General features: G+C 44.0%; 1 protein-coding gene across 2 annotated transcripts in view; it reads left to right on the plus strand.

Annotated features, from left to right (window-relative positions):
• KAT6A (lysine acetyltransferase 6A) overlaps positions 1–22,637 on the plus strand; it is a 1,535,407-nt gene that overhangs the window by 1,013,222 nt on the left and 499,548 nt on the right. The window contains exon 11 of one of the 2 annotated variants that reach the window (XM_078666232.1): positions 17,166–17,335. In XM_078666232.1, the coding sequence (XP_078522358.1) occupies positions 17,166–17,335 (170 nt within the window). The remainder of the gene's footprint in view (positions 1–17,165; positions 17,336–22,637) is intronic. The other variant, XM_078666233.1, reaches the window with a different exon arrangement.

Here is a 22,637-nt window from a genome sequence, read left to right on the forward strand (position 1 = left end):
CCCAGAAAGTGGATATCGTGCATCAGACCGCCATCTGGAAAAGCGAATGCCAGAGAGAAAGTGAGAAAACGGATTTGGCTCTAAACAGAGGGGTTGCAGACGCGGCTGCTTTCAGAGAACTCACCCGTGAAGGGTCAGAGCGGAGCCAGCGTTTGCGCGTGTCAGCCTGGAACCAGGAAGTGTTGCCATGGCTACGCGGATCGATTTTATAAACTCCTGAAGAAAGACTCAAACGGGTTGCTGAGTAACACGATAGCGTCCCAGTTGGAGAAAAGACTGATACAGGGGGATTATTGCAAAAGGTGACGGAGTTGATATTGATATGACACGTTGATATGGGTTCAATCGGCAGCGATTGACAATTCCAATGGGGCCCCACATAGACATAAAAGTAAGGGGTGAATTAGACTCAACACACAGCAAAAAATAATAATTACTAGCGCGAACCTGCCACACATGGCGGTCTGGCGCACAGTATCTCAAAACAGGGTAGGTCAACTGAGTCGCAAAAGCATAGGAGTCAAATAGACATAAGCAGTCAGAGAAAGACCCGCATTCAAGGGAAAGGCATTTGTATGTGTTAATAGTCCAACATATGCGCGGACCAACCCAGCATGGTAGTCAAGGCGCATATGGGGCAAAGGAATATTATACAAAAAATCCCCATAGCAACTATTATATAATCTCTGAGTGTGGTATACAACACATATGCTCCATGGTCGCGGTTTGGGAGCCCCGCTGGTCGATCACTGTAACACACACAACCACCCCCCTGAAAGTCTGAAATGGACAATTCTGGAACAGGTCCGACTGGGCCCAAGGGGCGGCAGCATCGAACCCGTCCTTAACGTAAGGGAAATTAAATGGATCCGTCTCTTTGATTCAGTGTCCAGGGGTCTGAATGAATCAGAAAGTAGCTTTGCACAAATGGCCACGTTGTGAATTAGGTCCCCCGTTTTCCCAAGCTCTGGGGTGCCTTCACACACCAACATGCTGACTTTCTAACTCATCTGTCTCTTTAATCCAGTCTGAGTGTTTCTCCACTGAATCCAGGCGTTTGACTACCTTGTTCGGTGGGTCCACGCCGTTGCATCACATGCAGTGCATATCAGGGGCCTCATTGGGGAATCATACGTGTTTCTGCCAGCGTGACTTATTTGACCTTTAGTCGCTTGACTACCTTGTATGGTTGGTCCGCGACCATGGAGCATATGTGTTGTATACCACACTCAGAGATTATATAATAGTTGCTATGGGGATTTTTTGTATAATATTCCTTTGCCCCATATGCGCCTTGACTACCATGCTGGGTTGGTCCGCGCATATGTTGGACTATTAACACATACAAATGCCTTTCCCTTGAATGCGGGTCTTTCTCTGACTGCTTATGTCTATTTGACTCCTATGCTTTTGCGACTCAGTTGACCTACCCTGTTTTGAGATACTGTGCGCCAGACCGCCATGTGTGGCAGGTTCGCGCTAGTAATTATTATTTTTTGCTGTGTGTTGAGTCTAATTCACCCCTTACTTTTATGTCTATGTGGGGCCCCATTGGAATTGTCAATCGCTGCCGATTGAACCCATATCAACGTGTCATATCAATATCAACTCCGTCACCTTTTGCAATAATCCCCCTGTATCAGTCTTTTCTCCAACTGGGACGCTATCGTGTTACTCAGCAACCCGTTTGAGTCTTTCTTCAGGAGTTTATAAAATCGATCCGCGTAGCCATGGCAACACTTCCTGGTTCCAGGCTGACACGCGCAAACGCTGGCTCCGCTCTGACCCTTCACGGGTGAGTTCTCTGAAAGCAGCCGCGTCTGCAACCCCTCTGTTTAGAGCCAAATCCGTTTTCTCACTTTCTCTCTGGCATTCGCTTTTCCAGATGGCGGTCTGATGCACGATATCCACTTTCTGGGACGCTCAGGCCACGGAGGCCCCTGCCCCTTTTTCAAGGAGACACGCTGAGACGGCTCCTTCCTGATAGCATTTTACAAATCCCCGTTGGGTAAGTCACAGCTCTTCGTCCACACATCTCTGACTATGCGTGCCATCCTGCCTGCATATCCAGCTCTCCATTATTTGATACCTGATACCCACTCGTTTTTTTCCAGACGAGCGCCTGGGGAATTCCTAAAACGCACTTGAGGGACCCCACCCGCCGGGCCATCCAGACCGAGTGACCTATTTACTATAAGGTAGGCCTTTGACGCTCCTGCCCCCTACCTGCTTGAACACAGGTTACCATAGGTGTTTGGTGCTACTGTACCGAATTGGTCTCATATGTTTTTTCAGATAACTCTAATATTAATCTGGACTGGGCCCTGCCTGGAGACGCAACACGCCCAGCAGGCTTTGTGGCCGTGTCTACCTGCGCTGCCAGGTAATCATTTTTGTTCCGCCCTCAGTTCACCTACCCTCCTTTTTAAACCTTCTTAACTCCTCTTTCACATGTTTTGTATTTTGATGCGACTGGCCTGCGGGCTTTTTAATTTATGTGTGTCAGGGACTCTTTTGAGACCGTCTAAATAATGCGCATTTTTTCATATTACACTTAGGACCCGGCCCCACCTCTTCCTTCACCCCCTCACGTCCTGATGAAGACCCTCGAGTAAGGATCAATTGTCCTACACCTCTGGGTCGAAACGTAGACCATCTTCTACTTATACGAACTCCTTACCCCAAGATTGATATTAAGAATCATTACAGGAGTCTCTGTTTTATGTGAAATGTTGGATTTAACGTGTGTTTGTCTTGATCTCTCATTTATGGATCAATGATAATGATGGTTTCACTTGTGGATTTGTGCTTATGGATTTGTTTGATTAGTGATGTTAACTAATTGAAACACACCCCCTCCCTCTGCACTCCTTCCCCTCCCCCGTGTGGGCGCACTTATAATTTTGTGCTTAATAATAGCGAATGTACAACCATTATACGGTTCTTTTGGGTTCAGTGAAAATAAAAACACTGTCAACCAGCATTATTTTTGATTTTGATCTTATTCAACTGTGTGAAGATTAAGTATTTATTGTGTTTGTTGGTCTGGGACCACTCCATATACTTCATTCATTCACGAAGCACTACTGTTTGGACTCTTCCACAAGGAGTGAGGCAGCAGTCGGACAAGCAGTCCTGAGGAACCTCTTCCTATAGGCGGTGAGCTTTCCCTTCTATCCCTCCTTCCTCTATTGCACATTTTGTATCTGATAATGTTTCCTATCTATTGTTGCAAAGTGTATTTACTGTCTATGGGAATACTTATACTGAGATATGCTGATATGAATGTAACAAAATGTGCATTTATTGCATACTGCTAGCTACTCTGATACAAAACATGGGAATCTATGAAAGTCCACTACTGGGGCAAGAAAACAAGTTACTTACCTGTAACTTTGGTTCTCCAGTATTTGTAACTTTCATAGATTCCCATGCGCCCACCCGCCTCCCCTGGGAAAGCTCCGCTTCAGCAGAGGTGTTTACTGTTACACAACGGGTACGAAAATCTGAGGCTCTCTCAGGAGGGTTCTATAGGGTGAGGCTGATCTGATTGGTTGTTTCTACTTTTTGGTCTTTTTTACAAAAAGAAGGCGATATGCTACAAAATGAGATGAAGCCTAGGCCTTTCTTTCTCTTTTGTATCTACTGCTATGGTATTTTCTGTTTACTGATGCTCCCATTCCGACGACGGGGGAATGAAACAAAGCATGGAAATCTATGAAAGTTACCAATACTGGGGAACCAAAGTTACCGGTAAGTAACTTGTTTTCTTCTGTGTCAATAGATCTGGCTTTTTCTGTTCAGCATTCACCAATAACTTGCCCCCCCCCCCCACCATTATACTCAACCACGCACACCCCCAGACTCCCACCTCCCCACTCATTTACTTCTTGTCAACATGACAACTCTGTCATAGGTAAGCCAGAGAGGTTTGTCACCCACCCCCTCCCTTTGTCACCCCCCCCCCCTTGAAACTCTAGAAATCTCCTACCTTGAGGGAGAATAACAAACAAAAATATTAGGTAAACAGTACATCGCACTTGCAGCTTCACCTCCTCTAGAGCTTCGCCGAACCTGTGTGTTCAGTCAGTTATCCCTCTCATCTCGTGGCGGGCCTATATTTGGATCAGGAATTGTTTGAGCCGGCAGTTCCGTTTCCATATTTGCTATAGATACCAGCAGTGGGTGATCTTTTTCTGAGCCTGTGGAATGTTCATGGCCAGATATGTCTGTGGTAGTGTCTCCCCAATGCCTTTTTTGTTTTTTCCCATGCACTCGCCTGGCTATGCCACTCTTTGTACCCGACAACAGTCCAAGCTTCAAAAAATGTCGGTTTGGCCAAAGGGGAGTTCCCTTTCACTTGTAGCTTACAGTGGCCTTGCGGCGTCTTCTACTCATCCTCCGTCTTTTGAGTCCCTGCCACTTGCCTTCAGGATGTCGATCTTAAGCTGATTTGTCTGGTCATGGGCGTGGGCGCTCTTCCACCCAGGTCTAGGCCTCCTCTGGCGTCTGGAAGAAGATGGTCTTTCCCTCAAAAAATAATAGCATATATTGTATGTTCATCGTCCGGCGTTTAGTCTTAACTGAGTCAAAGGTGCATTGTTGTTTTTGTTCTTCCTTCAAGCAATCGTAGAAGACCATAATTTTAGATTAGGTGTATCGTACTTCACCCATGCACCTCACATCCTACAGGATCAGGTCCTGGTCTTGGTAGTTCAAGAAAAAGGCAATAAGGCGACAGGGTGGTGCACCCACAGCAGGCTTAGCATTTATAGCTCTATGGGCCTGTTCAGTTTCAAAGTAAGTTGAGAATTATGCCGTTGGGATGGAGTCTTTCAACCATTGTTCCAGAAATGCCCCTGTGTCCGAGCCCTCGACTCCCTCCAGAAAACCAACATTCTCCTGCTTCTTAGGGTTCCTTGCCAGCTTGGTATCATATCTGTCTGTGTCCAACTTAGGGGTGGGGGCAGGAGGGTTGGTTGGCTGGTTGGTAGGTTGGTTGGCTGGCTGGCTGGTTTGTTGGTTGGTTGGTTGGTTTTACTCTATTGAAAAGACATTTCTGGAACCCAATAGCAGGTAGAGACTTTCTGGGCCTGATTCACAAAGGTAAACTGAGACAAAAGTCTGACTGTATGATTTTTGGTATTCACAAAGGGCATTTACGAATAGTAAAGTTAGACATTTGTATCAGTTTAACATGTTTTGTCTTTCCGAGGCCAAAACTTAAGTTACACTGGGACAAAAGTCTAACTTTACTTCTCGAAAAACCCTTTGTGAATACCGAAAGCCGCAAAGTTAGACTTTCGTCTCAGTTTACCTTTGTGAATCAAGCCCCCTGTGTTTGAGTGTGAAGACGATACTCACAATAGGACTTACTGTTACAGGTCAATACACTTTTCTTTTTCTTTCACCAGTAAGTCAACCAATTAAAGTTAAGTATGGTGGTCTTCCTTGATATTCACACTTACTGAGCCTATTTGCAAAGTTCCTAGTGGTAGTGAAAGTGACACCCCATGCTCTTCCACTCCACAGTAGCACAGGATGTGAAATTAGAAGAACTTAAAAACAGTAATATTACGCATACTATAATATGCAGCCTTTAGTGTTTGACGGAGAATAAATGATACAGTAGACTTAAAATAAATGCATTATTTGAGAGTCACACTGATAAAAGACAGCTATACGAGTCAAAAAGCATAACACAAGAACACATCTGCATCATTTTAATTCAAACCTTGCCTTGAGCTACTCTGCCACACCATGTCCGACCATCAGCTACTGTTTGGTTCCTGCAATTAGGGGGCTATGCATAAAAGTCCCAGAATCTTTACTAACCTCAGCACTAAAAACCTGAATCTGGTTAATCTGGAAGCGGATGTCTCATGAGAATAGGGCCTGCTAGGAGCATATAGCACGCTTCTTAATTACACCCATGTTAAATCCTGTCACAAGTGGGACTTTCAAATACTTTACTAAAAGGTTGGTTACCTCAACACTGCAGGTCAGGTGAGATGCAGTCACGTTCGGTGGACTAGCTTTTCTACGTTCCCACAAATACAAAATTTGTAACCCATCTGTTCTATCCAGAGTGCTATTTGAATTCTGCTTATATCTGACTACAGTATTACCACTGTTTTTGTATCAGTGAAAGTGAGGGCCTCAGATTGTGCTTTGATATAACATGGAATAGCTTTGGTCTGAAGTAAATGATAGCTTTTTTATTCTTTTGGACACAATTGGTAAGTAATAGATAAAACCCAGAAAGTGAGCATCATGCAAGGAGTGCACTTGGTAAAAGAAGTGGGGCTTTGGAAAAATACAACCATGCACACTCTTTGAAACTTGTTGGTCTTGATTTTCCCTGGAGATTCTGTGTTATTGCAAGTATTCTTGAGGGGGAAAAGACTTGCTCAGCAAAGAGCCAAGTATTATTGGAAGAGATGGGTTAAGGAATATGATTATGGAGCATGTTCTTGGAACAATTGGTGGTCACCGGATACTGTTTGTGGTGGCTTCTGTTATTTTCCATTTGTGTCCTAGAGTCATCAGTTTTAGACTAATCAGAGGTTTATTCTGAGTACCGAACTGGAGCTATTCTACTCAAGCTCAATTCCCTAACAGACTTTGAAGCGTGAATCCTTTTCTGGATTCACATACTGTGCATTATTCCGCCATCTAGTGGTTGGGTTCAGAATAGTCTTTGTTTTCTTTTTTGGTCGCTGTTGACCACCATTTGGTGGCAGGTACATCCCCTGTGTGACGTCAGACGGCATCCTGGAGGTCGATGTGCGTGGTAGCCATCTTCAGATTCTTTTTTCCGCCATTTGGTATGGAAGCAAGTCTGAAACTCCAAAGAATTTTTTCTGAATTTTCCCAAAACATCAAGAAAAACCGAAAAAAAAGTTTACAGCGAAGCTCATCTCTCATCGACGTCATAATCGGAGAGAAGATAAAAGTTCTGGTGAAGCCCCGGGAAGGTACTACAGAGGACCTCATCGGTCCACAAATGGAGAGGTAGGGGACATAGAAAACACCCTTTTCAAATTTTGTCCCAAATGCCACCACAAATTTGCACAAAGTGATCTGCACAACGTTTGTAACCTCTGCCTACCTGAAGACTACCAAGACAAAGACTGTGAGGCCTGCCCGGAGTTTCTGCCTAAAACTCTTAGAACACGCCATAAGCAGAGAGAGGCTCGCTACGCCATCATGTCGCAGACAACCAAGAAGACACCCCTCAAGGATCTCGGTTTCTTCAGCGACGAGGACGAACATGGAGTACAAGCAAAATCGACGCACGAGGGGGCGGACATCGGAATTCAAGAAGGGGACTCCGAAAAGGCCCACACCCAGTAAAAGACGAGCGAGCCAACAAAGAAGACAGATAGGGTAAAACACCACACACATCCGTCGTAACCGAAGGGCCACGGACACTAGACGCAACCCATGGCATCCCCGACGCCGAGCAAAAAGGCAATCAAAGGTCAGCCGAGATCTAAAGAGCCCCACGGAACCCAACCAAAGGTTACTGAGGAGGTAAAATCGCACAAGACGCCAAAACAAATTGTCGAAACCAAACCAACAAAGAAAAGCGCCACACCGTCAATGTCGGACACAGGCGCTAGCAAAAAGAGAAAATCACCAGGCTCCGACCTCGAGTTCGAAAGGAAGACAAAATGGCTCTAGGAGGAGATGAGTGCTATTCTTCAAAAGAAGAAAAAGTTCGACAAATCCCTTAAGGATTTTCGAATCCCCAAAACAACGGTCTTCAAGCAAAAGAACACTTGTTGAACCAGACAGCATCAATGCCGAAGAGGCGGAGGACGCCGAAGGAGGAAAAGACGATATCTTCAAATCACCTCCCACACTAGAGCCTCGAAACGAAGAACCCGGGGAATACGAAAACTTTCCTGAAGAGGATGAAATCTTTGAAAATATTGACGATACATGGAACGAACTTGACGCCGAAAGCCCCGAAGAAGAGATATGCAATTATCCTTTGAGGGCTTCGCCTCCAGGCGACATGGCCTTTCACAATGGCATAGTCAAGAGGGCACTAGACTGATTCGGAGTCACCCTCTAGGAAGAGAAAGGAGACACATGTTTCCTATTAGAAACTCTGGCCCCTACTACTAAGGGAGTTAAGTACCTACCTATGCATCTCAGTATCATGGATCAAGGCACAGAAGCCTTCAAGGAACCAGCCTCAAGCAAGGGAATAACACCCAGAGTGGAGAAAAAATACGAAGCATCCTCAAAGGACCCTAAGTACATCCAGGGGAACATGATGCCATACTCCATCATTGTCACCACAGCCAAAAGAAGAGCCAATGCTGTCTCCAATACCGGGCCTCCGCCAGAAAAGGAGAGTAAAAGAATGGACATGGTGGCGCGAGAAATAGAAAAAGAAGCAGCTACGCAATGGCGTATTCCTAATTCTAATGCCTTGCTCAATAGATTTGGCCACCAACAGTGGGAAGACCTAGAAGAGCTTCTTAACAAGCTCCCAGAAGAAGACAAAAGGAGAGCAAAAGCCATCATTCAGGAGGGTAAGAACATAGCAAATACTTGCCTTAAATCAGCTCTTGATGCAGCAGACACTGCCAGCAGGCAAATGTGCACAGGTACCATCCTAAGAAGACATACCTGTCTCAGTATATCAGGTTTTAAGCAGGAAGTTCAAACTTCCATCATCAACAGGCTATTCACTGGAGATGCACTCTTCAGAAAAAGAGGTAGATGAGTCTCTGCAACAGATTACAAAAGATAATGAAACGGCAAGGGCAATGGGAGCCCTACAGCAGAGAGGTTTGTTTAAAAGAGGTGGTTTCAATAACAAAAAATCCACAGGAAGAGGTGCATTTGGCCACGGGCAACAAATGGTGCAACAGTCACAAAGTCAAGGCTCAACACAACAAACAGGGCAACAATCAAGCTACCAAGGTTGGCAGCCATAGCAGAATCAGCCCTTTTGAGCATGAGGCAGAGGGCAAACCTCAAGAGGAAGGGGAAACAGTTCCAACTGACTTGTTTGCAAAAAGGGACCCACACAATACACCAGTGGGGGGAGGGAAGAATATCCTTTTACCTCAATGAATGGCAAAACATCACAGTGGACATTTGGATATTACAATTGGTAAAATAAGGGTATTGCATAGAGTTGACTAAGACACAACCAGCAAACCCACCAAAAGCAAGAAAATAGCAAAAATCAGAACAAACCTTGCAAAATTCAGAGATCAAAGAACTAGCGCAAAAACTCGCAAGAGTGGCTCACAGGAAACTACTCCCCAGATTTCCTTGTACCAAAACAAGATCTGTCTCTAAGACCAATCCTGGACCTAAGGTTAATAAACAAGTTCATATTAACACAGCACTTCAAAATTGTGTACCCTACAAGAAATAATTCCACAAATACAGAAGGGGGTTTACAAGGCAACCATAGACCTCAAGGATGTATACTTGCAAATCCCTATGAACAAACAAAATGGAAAATACCTATGCTATCTACACAACAGAACACATTATCAATTCAAGGTTCTTCCTTTCGGAATAAAATCAGCACCACGTGTCTTCACAAAGTGTCTAGCTGCAGTGGCAGCACATCTGAGAAGAAAAGGAATCCATGTCTATCCCTATCTAGATGACTGGCTCATAAGGGCACACTCGAAACAAACTTGCCACAATCATGTTCAAACAGCTGTACAAACGCTTCAAAAACTGAGTTTCTCAATAGACCACAAGAAATCATCTTCAAATTCAGAAAGCGAAAAAACCTTCTTGGGAGCACGATTAAACACAATAAGTGCGAAGGCGTATCCAACACAAAAGAGAATACAAGCTATCCACCACGAGGCGACCCTTTACCAGAAGGAACAATCTCTGACAGTGAGGAAAGTCATGAAATTGAAGGATGTGATGGCATCATGCATCCCGCTGATTCCTCCGGCTCGCATACACATGCGTCCATTCCAGGAATGACTCACCAACAGCTGGTCTCAGGCCACAGGAAGTAATGAAGATCTAGTGGTTATTACACAAAGGCTGCAGGCGCAGATACAATGGTGGGCATCCAAAAACATAGCACAGGGGAGACCTTTCAAAGATCCAACTCCATACAATAACCACAGACGCATCCCTCAATGGTTGGGGAGCACACTTTAACCAGCTCAAAGTACATACTCTTAAGACCACCCAAACATGGCTGGTAGAGAATCACCGCAAATTGAATGCTTTAAAAACGGAATTCCTCCTAATTGCCCCACCCGCCAAAGTCCCCATAATGCACAATTTGATCAAACACCTTACAGCACTCAACGTTCAACCAACCATTGTGGATTCAGCAAAATCATTGGGTATAACACTGGACTGCAACCTCAATATGCAGAAACACGGTAGTAACGCAACGAAGGGAGCAAACTTTAGATTAATACACTAAGGAAGCTGAAACTCTTCAATGACTTCAAGATGGCGGTTCAAGCTCTAGTTCTACCGCGGCTAGACTATGGAAGTATCTCGCTATGCGGTCTCCCCAAAGCCACTACAGCTCCCCTAAGAGCCTCTACCAACGCGGCAGCGAGACTCATCACTGGCTCGAAAAGAAGGGGCCACATCTCCCTTGACCTAAAATCTCTAAACTGGCTGCCATTTGAAGCCCGAATCCACCAGAAAATAGCATGCATGACGCATAAGGCCTTACATCACAATGCACCCAGCTATCTCACACAAAAACTCACAGTATCCGGTGGGATAAGATCCACAAGAAGTGCAGCAAATCTCCTTTTGAAGCCACAAAAATTCAACAAGAAAAAACTTATAAACGATCCTTCTCAGGAATGGCACCCAGGATATGGAATGCCCTTCCACCGGAAACAAGACTGAACCCCTCCACCTCATCCCTCAAATTGGAAGTAAAAGGCATCCTTATGGCAAAATTCACTTAAACATAGTCCCATGTTTCTGTGAGAACTTGCTAATCCTTTATCAAATTGTCACCCTAATCAATATATTTGCCATTACCATGCTTCGTCAGTTTGCCCTTGCTCTGCACCTTTGCTGTTTGTATGCTCAGTGATTTGCTATATATTTTACTTTCTTATCTTTATTGTACTACTATGACTCATCAGGCCGCTCTTATTCTGCATCTTGTTGATTTGCTTTTTGTTTTCACTATGATGCTATGTATTATGGTCTTGCATATCCTTAATGTATGATATAACTCAACTCATTCAATGTAAAGCGCTCTGATACCCGCAAGGGTCTTGTCCGCGCTCTATAAAACTTTCAAATAAATAAATAAAATAAACCAACAGGATACCATAAAACACATCAACTATCTGGTGCTGAAGGCATTCCAAAAGCACATTCAGGGGAAAACTGTGCTGATCCAGACAGACAATATCACAACAATGTTCTAACACAACAAACAAGGACGAATGACGTCCTTTCCACTAAGCAAACTAGCACAGGACATCTGGTAGTGGGCACTGACTCAGAACACCAACCTACAAACGGTGCATTTGCCAGGAGTAGACAACATTACAGCGGGTCAGCTGAGCAGGCAGAACAACTGCTCTCACGAATGGGAGTTGACACAGACAGCAGCTCAATACCTGTTCAATCGCTGGGGAACACCAGTAATAATCTGTTTGCAACAATGCAGAACAAGAAATGCCAATCCTTTGCCTCGAAGCTTCTACATCACATGTTAAAGGGGAATGCACTTTCACTCAACTGGTCTCAGACATTTGCTTACGCTTTTCCACCGATACCCCTAATATAAAGAGTACTAGACAAAGCAAGACACACGGGAACGAACATGATTCTCATTGCCCCTCAATGGCCAAGACAGACATGATACTCAACCGTACTGGTACTATCCAAAGGGAACATAAGGATCCAAGCAGACTCGGATCTACCCACAGTACAACAGGGCTACACTTTTCACCCAGAACCAGCGACACTGCACATGGCAGCTTGGCTACTCAATACATAGAATTTGGCCACCTCAATCTGTCCAGAAGAACTATGGAAATTCAAAAGAAGGCAAGGAAACAATCAACAAGAAAATGGTACTCAGTAAAATGGAAGCGATACACCACATGTTGCACTGCTAACAATCAGTTGGGTTCAATCAACACGCAGGAGACAGTAATCACTTATCTAACATCTCCTGGACAGCGACGGCAACTATTCAAGCATAAAGGTGCACCTAGCTGCCATCGTAGCATATACAAGAGGGAGAGCATGCAAAAGTTTCTTGACGAAGAGGATGCAGTCATACTGTCCCTTGATGCCTCCATGGCGTTTGACTCGATTGAATGGCCATACATGTTTGAAGTTCTGGAAAGAGCAGGATTAGGCCCTAACTTCATAGGGTGGGTGCGGATACTTTATACAGACATTTTTGGGTAGGTCAGAGTAAACAATTACACATCCAGGCAGTTCTCTCTCCGAAGAGGCACCAGACACGGTTGCCCTCTGTCGCCACTGTTGTTCTCGCTTATGCTGGAGCCCATGGCGGCCTGGATATGGCGTGATGTTATGACAAGGGGTCTGCGGTGGTACCAAGATTGCGAAGATAGAATATCACTTTATTCAGATGATATACTGTTATATCTTGCGAACCCATACAGGTCCATTCATATGGTCCTCAAAATGTTCACAAATTTTGGGAAATATTCGGGGTACGTGATTAATTGGGGCAAGTCGGTGTTGTATGTGCTTCATGGACAGACCCCACGTCTTCCAAAAGACTGTGCTTTAATGGTCTCGGAAGACGGTTTTAGATACCTGGGAATTTTTGTCACGCCGGATCCGGCCCTCTTTTATAGTCGCAATTTAGCGCCCTTGTTGGCACGGTTGCGGGCTGACGTCCAGCATTGGAGATCTTTGCCATTGTCACTGGTTGGCCGTGCTGCTCTTTTTAAGATGCTCGCCCTTATGCGGTTTCTATATATTCTACAAAATTGTCCACATAGAGTTCCAGATGCCTACTTACGGCAGTGGAAGGGGAGGTGCGTACGTTACTTTGGGATGGGAAGGCCCCGAGGATTGCGCTTCAGAAATTGATGAAGGGATGGTATGATGGAGGCATTGCGTTACCTGAAATACAGCTGTATTACTGGGCCTCGCAACTGGTGACTGTGAATAGGTGGCGATACCCCCCGCCAGATGATCCGGCATGTGCTTTAGATAGATATCAGATGGATAGATCTGGATATCTTGGGGCACTTTACTCTGGTACTAGGAAGAAGCATTTTGTGGGTCCCACTCAACACACGCTGCAGATATGGAGACTAGCCAATTCTCGTTTGGGTTGGACAGGCAGGCTTACTAAAATGACGCCGCTGTGGTATTCACAGAAGCTAGGTATGCTTTGCCAGTAACCGGGATTCGATAAATGGGATTTGATCGGTATCTCGACGGTTGGTGACTTGATTAAGAAGGGTAAAATCCTTCGGTTTGAGGAGCTACAGAAGGCCTACCGGTTGGCGCCCAGTGAGGTCTTTCACTATTTACAAATACGGCATGCTTTGATGACGGAGTTCCCTAGTTGTGTAGATATACCGGAGTCGTCCCGTCTGGAGGACCGGCTGTTGGATGGACAGTTACACACCAAGGCGACCTCCCTCACTTATAGGAAACTTAGTAATAGTGTGCCTGATTCCTTCGGAAAGCTGGGAGGGGGACATAGGGACAATTGAGGAAGAGGATTGGAGGCAGGCGTTAATGTCTCCCAGAGAGGCTGCCATCACACTTAGATTCCGCCTTATCCAACTCCGTATTTTCCACAGCTCATATTTAACTGGGGTCACTCTTGCGAGGATTGGGTCTAGGCCAGATGATCTTTGTCTAAGGGGCTGCCGGCAGTCAGCTACCTTTTACCATATGATATGGGAATGCCCGATGGTGCATAGCCGTTGGGACAGAATCATGACACATATGCATTCCGCGCTGGGAAAGCGCTTACTTTGACGCCACGACTGGGCCTGCTCAATATATGAGAGGCAACTGATCATACGGAGACAGAACAACAGTTTGTAACGTTAGGTTTCACACTATTTAAGAGGGAAATTGCTAGGGGATGGGGTGGAGTACGACCGCCTGCAGTGGCGGTTTGGCAGATGGAGCTAGATAGGTGCATGGTAGCTGAGAAAGAAGTGTTTGTCGCGAGGGGGTGTCCGAAGAAGTGGGACAGGAAATGGTCCAAATGGAACTTGTATAGGGGGAGGTCTGTGCATCGCCTGTGGTGGAATTGGAATAGCGAAGGAACAGAGATGGGCAGCAAAATGTGTAATATGTATGTCTAATTGAACTTGATTCCTAATATGACCCTAAATGTAACTTGCATTGTGAATTATATGAGCAACAGTGAATTTGTCTGTCATTCTTTCAAATAAAAATATATATAAAAAATAAAAAAAAAGTTTCTTCACAAGGCCTCTAAGCAAGAGATTCTTAGAAGGAACAAAAAGGATTGCCTCACCGAGGTCGGCTCATGTACCCACATGGAGTCTAACTACGGTGCTTTCACAACTAATGACAACACAGCATTTTAATAGATCGACTTAACGAGGCAGGAGTTGGAGGCACGGCCCTCGCACTACTTAAGTCATTCCTGCAGGGCAGAGAGCAATTCGTTGAATTGGGTGGCTTTAAATCAAAATGCTTTAGATTCCCATGTGGGGTGCCCCAGGGCTCATCCTTGAGCCCCACCCTTTTCAACATTTATGTTGCTCCCGTGGCTCGTATGATCAAAAATCATGGGTTCTAATTGGTGTCATACGCAGATGACACGCAGATAATTATATCAATCTTGAGCAAAAAGCAGGACACTGCACTGAAATTCAAGGACTGCATGAGAAGTGTCAGTGAATGGATGGCCAAAAACTGCCTTAAATTAAATTCAAATACAACGGAGGTTTTACTTTTTGGAAAGGACACAACATTCTGGTCCGCTGACTGGTGGCTATCAGAATTGGGAGCTGTCCCCGCTCCAGCAGCCAAAACTAAAAATCTGGAGTTATTATGGATCCACTCTCTCCTTCTACCCGCATATAACAATGCTTACTCCGTCTATATATTTCACCTTGAAATCCTAAGGAAAGTGCTCCCTTTCATTCCAACAAACCTACAGAAAACTGTGGTGTCAGCCTTAGTGCTATCAAAACTCGATTATTGCAACGGGCTTTTGGTAGGAGTAAACAAATCCATTTTAGCTAAGCTACAGGTACTTCAGAACTCCGCTGCAAGACTGTTATTCGGATTAGCCAAACACACATCAGCAAAACATGCTCTTAACACTCTACACTGGCTACCTATGGAAAAGGGCATAACGTTTAATGCCTTGTGTATTGCCTTTAAGGCATTACAAAGCTCTGGTCCTAGCTATCTGAGGAAGAGCTTTAAATGGCAACCCCCCTCGAACACTGCGGTCGACTTCATTGAAGTTAATGGACAAGCCCACGTTCCGTATTCAGAGATGGGGTGGAAAAAGCTTTTTTAGCATCACTACAAGATGGTGGAACAAGCTACTATTTGATTTGAGAAATGCATCTGATCTGCTATTATTCAGGAGGGGTCTAAAGACATGGCTCTTTACTCTGTAACCTTGTGTAAGGTCTGGGATGATGACAGTCAACGTTCCCTGGTGTTGATTCTTCAAGCGCCTTGACGCCTCTGGGTAGATGTGCGCTATTTAAATATTTAAAAAAATAAATAAATAACCACCCTTTGAACCCATGCACAACGCAGATCTTAAACACATCACTCTTAAAACAGCCTTTCTCATCGTCATTACTTCACTATGGAGAGAAAGTGAGTTACATGCTCTAACAATACAATAGCCATACCTACAAACACATAAGGAAAAGGTGATTTTAAAAACAAACCCTCACTTCATACCGAAGGGAAGTATCCAAATATCACTTGGATCAAAATATTTTCCTACCGAAATTCTTCAAAAATCCAACAACTAAAGCAGAAAAAAAGCCTCCATACCCTGGATGTAAGGAGAGCGCTACTGTACTATCTACAAAGAACAGAACAAACAATTGTTTGTCGCATACGCTCACAACAAAACAGGATCACCAGTCACAAAGGCAACAATTGCACAATGGATAGTACAAACCATCCAGTCATGTTATGCCTATGCAAAAAAAAAAAAAAAGAATTGATTATACGTCCTATAGCTCACTCCACTAGAAAGAAAGGAGCAACTGTAGCTTTCATGGCTAATGTACCCATTGATACTATTTGTGCAGCAGCAACATGGGCATCACCACACACCTTTACAAAGCATTACTGTATGGACATACAAATGAGTAAGGAGGCTCAAATTGGACAGAAGGTGCTTCAACACATGTTTGCAAAGTCTTCCTCTCACCACAGCCTCCCACCCTCGGGGGAAACTGCTACATAGTCTAACGCACAGCATGTGAATCCAGAAAAGGTTTCACGCTGCAAAACAAAATGGTTGCTTACCAGTAGAAGAAGTTTGCAGCTTGAATAATTTTCTGAATTCACATGCGACCCACCCGGCCTGCCCTACAAGGAAAACAAACAGGTGGGGAAGCAAATGATTACATCACTTATTTAATTACCATCTCAAGGATTACCAATAGAAAACAAGACAAAAGAATCCAAAGATGGCTACCAAGCACGTCGACCTCCAGGATGACGTCGGATGTCACACAGGGGACGTACCTGCCACCAAATGGTGGTCAACAGCGACCAAAACAAGAAAAAAAAGGGAAAAAAAGAAAACAAAGACTATACCAGACCCAACCACTAGATGGCGGAATAATGCACAGCATGTGAATCCAGAAAATTCTTCAAGCTGCAAAACTACTCCTACTGGTAAGTAACCATTTTGTTACATTGTTTTGAACTTATTCACTAAATGGCAGGAGAGTACACATTATGGGAATTTACAACACTACAAACCTCAAACTAAGTGTTACATGTGAGTAATATTTACCTTAATTTCCCTGGTCATTTGACTATCCATGGAAGCATAACACAGTAATAATCTGTCAACTAATTGATAATACTTCTATTAAGAATTGGTCTTTATTTCCAAATAAGTGAGGGGGTGGTTCTTGTTTCAGAGGTATTGTATCTTCTTTTTCTGTCCTCACTGTTCTGCTTTTGTTTTCCTTTAGGTGGATGGGAATGTCAGCACCATATACTGCCAGAATTTATGTCTCTTGGCAAAGCTGTTCTTGGATCACAAGACACTCTATTACGATGTCGAGCCATTTCTCTTCTATGTACTTACGCAAAATGATGTGAAAGGATGCCATCTTGTTGGGTACTTCTCGAAGGTGAGCATGTGAGTGAAAGCAAGAATCCGCAGTGTATTTTGCGGGGACGTCTAGGTACCGTGCTTATTTGTCCCTATCTTAGGCTGCCTAGCGTCTATTGCCTCTGTGACCCCGCACACACTCTGACGGCTGGTGTCTCTCTCTATGTATTTCTAATGCAATTTTGGCTTCCCTTGTCCCCCTGTGGAGTTTCCTCTATGATTGTCTGGCCAGCAATGCTTGTATTGTTTGCCCTTGTGGAGCACTTTGACCGTAAGTATATATGTCTGTGTTCTCCTGTGGTGCCATGGGCACTGGTAGTTAACAGTGGCTGCTTTTTTGAAGTATTTTAGACTGCTCTCCTTTTCTGTGAGACAACATTGCTGAACGAGTGCTGCAATTGCTGACTCTAGGGCAATGACTTCTGTTTCTGCCCACCACCTTCCCCTGCCATAAGAGTGAAGGGGCAGTGCCAGGGACAGATAAGAGTGGTTAGGCAGGATGAATGCTAAATGACATAGTGAAGGACAGGGTCAGATGAGAGGGCTTGTGTATGGGTGGCTGTAAAACCAGACAGTTTGTAGACTTGGAAGGACAGAGGACTGGGCTTTCATTGAAGAGGGCACAACACAGCAAGTTTATGACGAGAAATAAGAAAGACAGACGATAAAATTCCTGGTCGTGACAGTAGAGGGTGCAGAAGGGGCTGGTGGAAGGTACACATTTTTGGGATGGTTAACACAGTGGATACTGCACCAATTGTGTGTCATTTCACTGAGGCAGTCTGAGATTTGTTCCAATTCACAAGCCCTCCATCCTGCACCTTGTATACAGAAATTCTTCTGGTCTACCCCAGTATGATTGCAAGGATGCAAGACATCCTCTACCATATAGAAGACTTCCCTCTGCATTTGGTTCCCTTTGATTTTCTGCCGTTTTGGTCTGCAAAACTTTTAAACATGACATTTCCTTTACATTCTATAACATGTAGGAAGAATTTACTCTTAACTTTTTCATGAGACGCAGTTATTCTGGATACGATCACTAGAGTGCAAAGTGACATTGATGGCCCCTCATATTAAATAAAGATCTGTACACCCTTGGATGTGATGAGTGGGAGTCACATCACCTCAGATCTAAGTATGAGTTAGCCTTGATAGATAAATCTGGCATTCCAATTGGATTGGAATGTCAATCCAACCATCCAACATGCATCAAACTACAAGTGCATCCTCACCTTTTCACAAAAGGCATTGGGAAGGTTCTCCCCAGACACAATCAATCAATCAATCATGGCATTTATATAGCGCACTACTCACCCGGAGGGTCTCAAGGCGCTAGGGGAGGGGGGTCCGCTACTGCTCGAACATCCAGGTCTTGAGTTGCTTCCTGAAGGCGAGGTGGTCCTGGGTCAGGCGGAGGTGGGTCGGGAGGGAGTTCCAAGTCTTGGCGGCGAGGTAGGAGAAGGACCGTCCTCCTGTGGTGGCTCTTTGGATGCGGGGGACGGCGGCGAGGGCATGGCTGGTCGATCGAAGCTGGCGTTTGGGAGCGTAGAAGTTGAGGCGGCTGTTGAGGTATCCTGGGCCTTGGTTGTGTAGGGCTTTGTGTGCGTGGGTGAGGAGACGGAAGGTGATTCTCTTGTTGACCGGGAGCCAGTGCAGGTCTCTCAGGTGTCCGGAGATGTGGCTGCGACGGGGGATGTCCAGGATGAGTCGTGCTGAGGCGTTCTGGATCCGCTGGAGTCTTTTCTGGAGTTTGGCGGTGGTTCCGGCGTAGAGGGAGTTGCCGTAGTCCAGACGGCTGGTGACGAGGGCCTGGGTGACCGTCTTCCTGGTTTCGGTGGGGATCCACCGGAAGATCTTACGTAGCATGCGCAGGATGTTGAAGCACGACGAGGAGACGGCGTTGACTTGTCTGGTCATGGAGAGGGAGGAGTCCAGGATGAAGCCCAAGTTGCGTGCGTGGTCTGTTGGTTTGGGTGCGCTGCCTAGGGCAGGGGGCCACCAGGAGTCGTCCCAGGGGGAGGGGGAGGATCCCAGGATGAGGACTTCCGTCTTGTATCTGATTTTGAAATACCAACCTCCTGAAGATACTAGCACAGACCGGAGGCATTTCTACATAAAGTACTTCTACCACCAAAAAAAAGGATTCTTTCTGTGTATGAAAAGGTAACCATCCTCGCCGTACTGCATTTCTTTTCAGTTAGCATTGAGTCGGACGCCTCCTGTTAACATGTCTGTTGGGTCTATTGCAGGTTTGCTTCCTACCTCATCAAGGAGTTTATCTGTCAAGTGAGATTTGTTTTACTATCTGGAATGCATGTGAATCAGGTTCAGTGGTGAATTTCATTCTATTTTCCTCTAGATTCTTATTGCTTTGTGTATTTTCACTAAGCAAGGCAATTTTTTTTCTTCTGCTGCAAAGGGCCTAGTGCCAGTAACTCCCTCCAGATTATGACTGAGATCCAGGCATGTGTTGTGGCCAGGTAGCAAAGTGACTATGTAGGTGAATCCCCACTACCTAAGTACCTTAAAGATATTCCTCAGAGATGTCTTGCTAGGTTTTCATGCCTCTAGACATTTTGAGAGGCTTAGGATGAAACCTGACAGATGTCCTCGACATCATTAGGCACTCGTTGACACTGCGATGAAGACCTTTAACTTTCGAGGTGGGTGTATGTTATCATTGAGAGCCCATAGTACTAGTCTTCACAACTAGAGAGCCCACTGTGTTGTAATTAAGTGTAAAATACAGTGGCAAAAGGCACTTGGAATACCAGGATGCTAGACTAGAGTTTGGCATTCATAGGTCTCCACTTACAGAGGATTAACAAGTCAATAAAAGATAGAGTGGAGATTGTGGTTCATGATTTGATTTACAATCATGATTTCAAATGTTGAGATGCTCCTGTGGATTCAGGCTGGCAATGCCATGAAAGCCATTTAACTATTGAATGCACTGCATACAGTGTTGGCAAAAGTTATGGCGTTGTAGTGGTCAAAAAAATCACAGTGGGCCAAATGTAAAACATTCTCTCCAAGGAGGCACATTAAGACCTATGGACCCTAAAGGTTATAAGGGTATTATAATTCAGGCATGAAGAAGACACACAGAAACAGCATGGGGTATGAAGTCTTCTTTATTCCGTCAACCACTCTCCCCAACTCAATATCACCTGTCATTTGCCTAAACATTCTATAGCAGGCTTCTTTGGATTGTTCAACTTGTCAACAAGGGGAAGAGTCGAAGGAACACGCCAAAATACATAGGAATAATAATACACGTTAGTTTGATAAAGTTATACACTATATAAAATACTGCTTTATAACTTTAATTTATTACAACACATCTTCCTTCCTTAATAAATGGAGTAGCTTAAGGAAAAGAGTAGAAAAACAGGAAAATATATTAATTACGATAATGTTTGGCTAGTTTGTCTGATCTCCATTTTTGTCCATTGTCTAACTGTACTACATTGTAGTACACTTTAGTTATTTTACGGGGTAGGTAGTATTTTCTTTGATTTTGGTGTTCTTTGTTCTCCTTCTTACTTGTATCTAATCACATTCTTTCCAATTTAGTTTTTTCACCCCGTGTTTGTTGTCATGCCACTTTTTATATTTGATTTGATGTTGGTATTCCTTCTCATGAGCCTTGTAATTATCTATACTCACCCGTTTTCCCCTACCCAACCAAAAAGGGTTAATTTTGGTGCCAGGTTTTCTACCTTTAAATAGATACGAAAGGTGAAACACCTGTGATGAGATTTAGTGAAGTGTGATATGACCGTATATAATCACACAAGGAGTTTTGTACATAATGGCCATTGACTATAGCTAATTGAATATGTTCCTTAATAATGCAAATCATCCTTTCCACCAGTCCATTTGCTTTCAGGCAGTATTAGGAAGTTTTCTCATGTTTTATATTAAGTGTTTGCCGGAAATCTTTCATCTCTTGGAATGCGAACTGGACACCGTTGTCCGTAAATCTAGTGGAAGGTATACCTTCTCTGCTGAAAGCATCTTTTGGGAATTCAATTAATATGGTAGTTGTAGTTCGATGAACTAACTTCGAGATTATCCAGTGAGAGGTATGATCTTTCAAAACTAACATGAATAATTTGTATGCTCCCATACCGTCCATGAGCCCAACTATATCCTTGGCTAGCTTATTCCAGGGTTCAGGTGGCAATTCTACAGGAGACAAAGGAGCTTTACGTGTGTTTATAGTTTTGTTACTTTTTGCACAACTAACACAATCTTTCACTTTCTGTTCCACAATGGAGTCCATCTTAGAGATCCAGAATTTATTTCTTTTTTTTAATTTTTTTTTTATTGACAACACGACAGTAAAAAACAGATACAAAACATTTCCGGGAGGAGGACTGAAAATAACAACATAGCTGCAGAATGGATAGGTCGATAATGAATGTAGATGAAATAAAGCAATCAACGAGGAACAGGAGCAACAATACAGAGATGAAACAATAAGAAAACAATAGTGCAATCAAATGGTACGAACTTAAGTACACCTTAGATACATTACCATTTAAAAGAAATTACCCCAGATTTTTTCACATTTCCTAAGGGACCGGACCCCTCTTAGCTTTGTCAGAGCTGCCTCCATGGAATATATTTCGTTGACTAATGACCACCACTCCATAATATAAGGTGGTTGCGGGGAGATCCAGGCACGGGCAATGGTTAATTTGGCACATGAAAGTAATATAGTAACTAGGGCCTGCTGAGGGAGAGGTACGGAGTGTATATCTATTAGTACCAATATAGCTGACAGAGGTGGTGATTTACCTAGTTTTATTTTCATAGCCTTATCAAAGGCGGCCCAGAACTCCTTTAGAGCCGGACAAGAAAAGAACAATAGTTGTAAATCGGCCCCAGCTAAATCACATTTCGGACATTTAGTGCGGTCATAATATGAGGCATTTGTGGACCATTTAGATATTGCTTCAGGTGTGAAATAGAGCAGACAGGTAGTTTTAAATTACTGTAGCCTTAAGCTTGATGATTGAACGAGATTATTCAGATTGGAGAGAGAAAAGGCAATCTGTTTAGATGTAATGTTACATCCGATCTTCAAACTCAATTTCTCAGCTAGACTCGTGCAATCGCCTGTCTTGTGAGCATTGAGGTACTTATAGCCTTCACTAATTAGAGATTTCGTTTTTGATGAATAAAAACAATCCCAGACGTCAGTCAATAACTTCTAGAATTTTCATTTTGTGTATCAGAAAATCATGAATTTGTATATACTGAAACCTCATTGTATCGGTCAATTTATATGCATTTTTAAGTGCCCCTAAATCTAAAA

This window comes from Lissotriton helveticus, chromosome 11 (assembly GCF_964261635.1).
Source record: "Lissotriton helveticus chromosome 11, aLisHel1.1, whole genome shotgun sequence".
Classification (NCBI taxonomy): domain Eukaryota; kingdom Metazoa; phylum Chordata; class Amphibia; order Caudata; family Salamandridae; genus Lissotriton; species Lissotriton helveticus.